Source organism: Telmatherina bonti (genome assembly GCF_933228915.1).
Source record: "Telmatherina bonti genome assembly, chromosome: 13".
Lineage (NCBI taxonomy): Eukaryota > Metazoa > Chordata > Actinopteri > Atheriniformes > Telmatherinidae > Telmatherina > Telmatherina bonti.
Window position 1 is genome coordinate 23,983,626 of NC_136611.1, and position 6,844 is coordinate 23,990,469.

At 37.6% G+C, this 6,844-nt stretch overlaps 1 protein-coding gene across 4 annotated transcripts in view; it reads left to right on the top strand.

Annotated features, from left to right (window-relative positions):
• The window catches only part of pebp4 (phosphatidylethanolamine binding protein 4), a 55,915-nt gene that overhangs the window by 42,530 nt on the left and 6,541 nt on the right, over positions 1–6,844 (top strand). For 2 of the 4 annotated variants that reach the window (XM_079251392.1, XM_079251393.1), the window contains exons 5-6: positions 4,200–4,245; positions 4,638–4,754. The exons of 1 other annotated variant lie outside the window; for it this stretch is intronic. In XM_079251392.1, coding sequence (XP_079107518.1) covers positions 4,200–4,245; positions 4,638–4,754 — 163 coding nt within the window. Of the gene's footprint in view, positions 1–3,360; positions 3,483–4,199; positions 4,246–4,637; positions 4,755–6,844 lie in introns of those variants that run through there. One more of the 4 variants, XR_013771541.1, reaches the window with a different exon arrangement.

The following is a 6,844-nucleotide window of genomic DNA, read 5'->3' on the forward strand; positions in this document are numbered from 1 at the left end:
ACTCCTACCTCTTTCCTTGTCAGAGGATTCCTAGCGGAAGTTATGTAGACACATTATCTATCATCCCATGTCTTACGAGTCAGAGAAGTTAAAGATTTGTGTAAATGTTAAGCTTCCTTCAGTGAAAACTGCAGCTGTAGACCAGCTGAGGGTGCCCCTGTGTCCCAACTGTGGGTATCTAATACAATATTACAATTTCATAATGATATTAACACTGCCGTACACACTGATATAATTCAGATTCTTTGTATGAATTATGATAATTTTTTTTTTATTCAGATCAGCCATGGTTTTGCTCCACATTAAACTGAGAGCTAGAGTTGTTAAATGGGATATTAGTTGGCTGGAGTGTCAGGCTATTGCGTGACCCACAGAAAAAGCTCTGTTCCATAGCTTTTTCTAGATTTTTAGTATTAGTCATTACTCATACTGTGTAGGTTGATTGGGATCTTTCTGCCTTTGTTTGAGTTGGAGTGTGAAATAGTCAGTAAAACATGAAAGCAAGCTATGCTATGAACAGAACAGCAACTGCAGTGGAATGCTTTGGGAAAACACAATTTTAAAAAATTGTAAAATAGGCCACATACAAGATTGAACTAGTATTTTGTATTATTCATTTTCATTTTTTAATCCATGATTCTGATTTCTTGGATTGTTATTTAAAGGGAGCTCAAAGATCTGGTTTACTTGTACAAAAACATGCTGCCTTTTTAAAGGCTAACTCAGACTGTACATGATTCCTGTTATAGTGTCTTCATCACATGCGCACCATTTGGAAGTGAGGGACCCAATCATCACTTCCCTATGCTGTCACAAATATATTATTAGGATAGTAGTGTTTGATATCAGCTTCATTGATGGCCCACAACTAGACCTGCAACTTTTTTTTTTTTTAAAGATAAGCCAGTAGTAAATGTGGCTTGTGCAGATACCCCATTGTCATAGAGTGTATTTACCCTTATAACATTTTATGTGCTGGTAAATTTCTCTCCCACTGCTGTCAGTGTTCACTTTGTCTTTATGTCTCACTGCTGGTACATCAGTGGTATGAGTTAATGTCCAAATGGTGTTCATATTTCTGTTTACAAAGTTTAGAAACTATTTGTATTTCAGGATATATTGCATCAATGCTTTCAGTTTTTATCTGTCAGTGTGCCTCTCCCACTCTTTTTAGCCTGTCATCACTATCACGAGTACAATAACGGGTAATCCCCTAATATGAGGTTGCAAGTTGAAATGACATTTAGATAAACCATTTTCCATGAGTTCTAACCATGCGATTAATGCTGTTTTTTTTTGTATGTGTTAGAAAAAAATGTTTCATGAAATGAATGTTGATACACTGATGGACTTTGCAGAACGAATATAACATGCCACTTTATTCAAGTTGTTGGCAGAAATTACTTATAATCAACATATTCAGTGGAACGCAATGTGCACTGGAATTTGTAGCACATGCAAATAGTTTGATCCTGATATATTAATAACTTTGTGTTGTTATGAGCGTTGAATTTATGTAATTAAAACCCTGTTTTTATTTTTTAATTTTCTGTTGATTTCTGGATTTCAAAATTCCATCCTTCTATTACCATGTTTCTCTATCCATATATGTACACTATTAACATACATGATGTATGTGTATGGAATTCACATGAGCAGTACTAAAAGTTTTTTTTTTTTTTTTAAAGTTATATGGTCAAACTCTTTATATGTTTAAATTGAAATAGTATTCAGAGAAATGTAAAGAACATTCTTCATTTTTATTGTGCTTAGATGGATGTAGAGGCGCTGGGTAAAAGCAAATATTTGAATCCCTGTATTTTGTTTATTTCTTTAGTTTAATTTTGCATTTGTGACTATTTAAAACCTTTACTCGCTGACTTTGGAAATTCTGTATCAGAAATATGTTTGTTAATTGACAAAAATAGCCATGAGTGGAAACTTATATTTCACTCCTGTAGTGTCACTGCTCGGGACAGAGAACTGAAAGGTTCTCTAAGGCCACAAGCAGTGTGTTTATAGGCAGTGATGCAGAGACAAAAGTCACCACAGTAAAGGAAATGAATGACACAATAATCAGAGAGGGTAAATAGAGAAAATGAGAACATAAATATAGTGCAAATACTACTTACTTTAATTACTGTGTCTTGTTTTCAAAATTACTAGTAGATAATAATAATAATATAACCAGAAACTGACAGTCCAGTGGGCCAGACTTTTAATTTTTTTATGTCATGACCCCACTGCAAGATCCCTGAGAGACACCACCCACCATGTGAAAATGTCCTGTAGATTAGTGTTAGTAAGTCTGTCACTCCCCAGTGAACACAAAGAGTCCACCGTAGCAATGTCCTGCCCTGCCACTACTTGTGTAATACCAGCCCAAAACAAGTATAGATACACTATTTGTCACATTTTTGTCATTTTGATTGAATACATTTTCCCCAGTTAGCACCACTTCACAAAAGTCACCACAAGGCACTAAACAGGTAAAGTCTGCAAGTTCAGGTCAAGTCCAATTAAATACAGTTCAGAGTAGTGAACTTAAAAAACATTTCAGTCCAGCACTGTCCAGGTGATTATAATTCAGTTAAAATAAATTTATTCCATTCTAATACCGTCTGAGTATCAGTTAATGTGAAGAAATATTATTGCTGCATATTTCTGTGCTTGACTTTTATTATTTGACTAAATTTTAATATGGTTTTCATGTGCTGATGTTTAAACTGAATGCATTATATTGAAATTGAAATGGCAAGGGTTGCCATGAAAAATGAGCGAGAACTGAGCATTAAGATGTGGGAAAATGCTGCACGCTCAAATGTTGACTACCTGTTGCTATGGCAATGGATTTGGACCCTGCAGGCTGCAGGACTCTTGCTATTTCTAAATAAAGCAATTTTTCACACTGATCTGTGGATGAAGATACTTACAGTTGAAACTAATCTTTTGAAATGTATCAGGCAGGGTAAACAGTCTGATACTCTCTGCTAAACATCCTAAACAGCAGTTACAGGATTACAGATGAGTAGACAATTAACAAGTCTGCTGAAATCTTTACTAATGTGTAAGAATGTGCATCCAAGCCTGCTACATATGTTTATTACAATGGAGTGATAGAAGTTTAGGATGTGGGTGAAAATATCCTGATAAGTCATGTGCCCCCCCCCCCCCCCCCCCCCCCCCCCCCAAAAAAAAGAGTGATCTCTCCACAATGTTCAGAATTTGTTAAGGTTGCTGTATGTATTCTATTTTGTGTGGTTCTTTGGAAAAACTCAAGAATCTGCATGAAGCTCAAAGACATTATGGAATAAAACTAAACTTTATACTGCTGGTCTTTTGTCCTGGTTGTCTGATTAGTAACACAGTACCTTTGTCACCCTGCGGGGGGAGCCTGTGTGTGGACTAAAGAGGACACAAACAGGTTATGAGACCATGCTCCATGATCCATCCCGTGATGGGGACTTCCATCCTTACCTCAAGTGAGTTCTGGGCCATTTCAGAAACAACATATTTAGTCCTTTCCTCCCACTCAAGGATGCAGCCATCTTGCTGTAAATAACCAAGTATATTAAACAAACAAGCCTGTGTGCAATTTGCAGTGTGAAGCGCCTGACTGTGTGTTTCCTAAGAATGAGGAGCTTCGACTTGAAAAATATACAGTATGAAAATAAATAAATAAATGTAAATAAAATATGAGGGAAAATACCTGTGCTTCATATTGGGTTACATGTCTGTTACTAAGCAACAAGGATTTAAATATACAATTAATAATGTGGGAAATTAAAATCCTGTTGGTGGTTTATTTTCCCATAGAACTGTCATTTGTCTGAGATTTTGTTCTTTGTCTTCAGATATAGATATTACATACTTTATGGATGTAAAATTGTTTTAACCAACAGTTGTGGTTCAAGCCTAAAGTGGATTTAAAATACTTGCATTACAGGAATGCCTTTACTTATCATTTAACTAAAATGTTTTTTTGATCTTTAAATGTATAAACATCAGTTTTCCGTCAAATTTCAGCACAATAAATTGCAGTAAAGTTCACTTCAAGTAAAATTTACCAGGTAATTTAAATGATTCAAGCTTTTTCTTTGGTGAGAAACTGATAAGACTGTGACACCATGATGTAGGAAGTAATGTAAAGGTCTTTGGCATATTGTGATTTGTTTGACTGATTCTGTTTAAATTTCCAGGGCAATGCACTGAAGAAAGGAAAAGTACAAGGGACGACTCTCACTGGTAAAAAATCATTTTTAATTGACTATACCTTGTCAGATCTCAGCTGCTGATGTTATTTAATCCAATATATCTCCTCTGTTAGTTAAAACTTTTGTAAATTTAATATGATGTAATAACTAAAACACTGCTTACATGCACATAAATGCATACTACTGCCATCATCTTCCTTGCAGCTGGGCATGTTTATATTTATTTTATTTTTTTGGCACTGCTGCCAATAATTAGAGATGATTTACAAAAATAAGTGTCTGCTTATTACCCACCCTGAGAGTGACTGAAAAATGCTCTACAGCTGCTACTGGTTAATGTAATCTTTTAAAAATAAGGCCTTTAGTTTACTGCTATAACATTCAGCGCTGCCACCTGTCCTCATTCTTTGTTTCTCTCTGCAGATTACCATCCACCGACCCCACCAACGAAGTCTGGTTTCCACCGCTACCAGTTCATATTATTTGAGCAGCCTCCACACACACGCCTGTCCCTCACCGAGCAGGAGAGGTCTTCCCGTGGTAATCGCTTTGCTCATCTGCATCTTTAGTGTTTGCATCACTTTTGTTAACTTTTAACTTTTTTTTTTTAACTTTTAATTTTTATTCTTCAATAATTATATCGTCTGTGTTCGACATCAATCACACTCTCATATTTTGTGGATCAAAGAATTGGTTTTTTTAACCTGCTATATGAATTAGTGCCTTTGCTTTGTGTGGACGTCTCATTTTCACAATTACAAGGTTTTAATCCCTGGATTTGGAGTTTCTTTTGGTAGATCATTTTCTCCAAGTGCTTGAACTTAACAAGGGAAATGTTAATGAGGTTAGTGAGTGAGTCTGCTGCTGTGTTAATGCCTGTGGGGTCAAGACAAGTATTACTGGCTCCCACGCACACCTGCACGAGTCTGTCTGACCATGTGTTGTTAACCTCCGCCAAACCTGAAATCCCCAATCAGCCATGTCAGTACATATGAACATCCTATTCAGTCTTAACCTTGATTACTGATGGTATCATTACCATATCTTTGTTTTGTGTCTCTTAGAAGTCAACCTTGTTTGTCTCGCAGAGTTATTGTTTTGTTCATATCTTGAGTTTTTTAGAAAGGTTTTTTTTTTTGGTTTGTTGTTGTGTTTTTCTTTCTTTCTTTTTTTTTTTACTTTTCCATCCTCTGAAATCCGTGGGAAGGTGGGAAACAACACAGCAGAGCGCAGCACCTCACAGGAGGCGTGTCTCTCTGTCTGTTCCACTCGGGTCACAGCCAGTGATTTGAGGGGAGATCAGGGCGGTTTGAGACTTCAAGCGCTGCGGCCTTGAATTGGTGGAGCTGCCAGTCTCTGCTGTTTGAAGTTTTGACAGCTTTGTCAGCAAACAATCCGAGCACATTAGACTGAAGTCTGTTTGATGTTGAAACTTTTGAAAAAGAAATGTCAAAAGAAATGTACTTTGCCGTATATTATGTATCCAGATCACACTCAAGGTAGATTGAGATGAACCTTTACGGCAGTTTTAAGGTATTCAGTGTGTCACAGCTGGTTAGGTTGGAAAAATGATAGCATGAATAATAACTTGCTATTTAGAATATTTTAATATGTTTTTTGACAGAAAAATAAACTCGAGCATTTTCTGCCTGTAGCACCAATGCAGCACTTGACTCTACAGTCTGAAGCAATTAAAGTGAACGGATCCACCCATCCTCGATCTGCAGGATGAGTTTAACTCCCGCTGTGGCACTTCCTATCTCCTGCAAACTGCCCTCTATTCAAGGGAAATTGAATTAAGAAATTCACTCTTGGATAATCAAATGTTTCACTTGATGGGTAATTTCTAAAGAGAATAACTGTCTTTGTAAAGATTATAGTAGATTTTGTGAAACACACTTAGGGTGAGTATCGTTTGTAGTTTTGGTTTAGTCATAATTTATGAGCAGAAATGTATTTGACTTCACATTTGTGAAAAGGGCAGGGGGGTTATTTAGTAGCGTACCTGCTACATTCTTATTGGCCTCCTCACAGCCATGAGCACACTACTCACGCTTAGACAAGAAGAACGGAGGGAATCCCTTGTCTCCCCACCTCCTCCGTTAAGTATGTTCACTTATTAGCGTCTGTCCTCCCTCCATGTGGTATGACACAGAGAGCATTTTTCATAGCCCATGACATTAATTGATGTGATTTGTGAAGGGAAAGCATTTAGTCGTGGGTGGAAGACTCCTAATGATCATTTTCCACTTCCAGTATTGCAGTCGTTGACTCAATTTTATTTTAGATTTGTTGTCTTTTTTTCTTTTCATCTCTGACCATCACTTAAGTAATAAAGGGGGTGAACAATTAGAGGTGGAGCAGGGCTGTTGCGAGGAACCGTGGAAGTCTGCTGTGCCTCCTGGGTAAAGGTTATGAATGTGGGTCAGTGAACTGTTGAAGACAGCTGGTTTGTTACACAAGGATCTACAGGGGGGCTGCGCTCTTGGCACCGGGCAAAGGGGCATTATCATAGGGAATCCCCGTTGCTCTGGCTCAGGAAGGCTGTCCCTGACTGGAGGCTGCCCCTGTGCCAGGGTGGGGGGGCAGGCGTGGGCGCTCAGGCCCTCATGATACTTGTCAGCCACTTG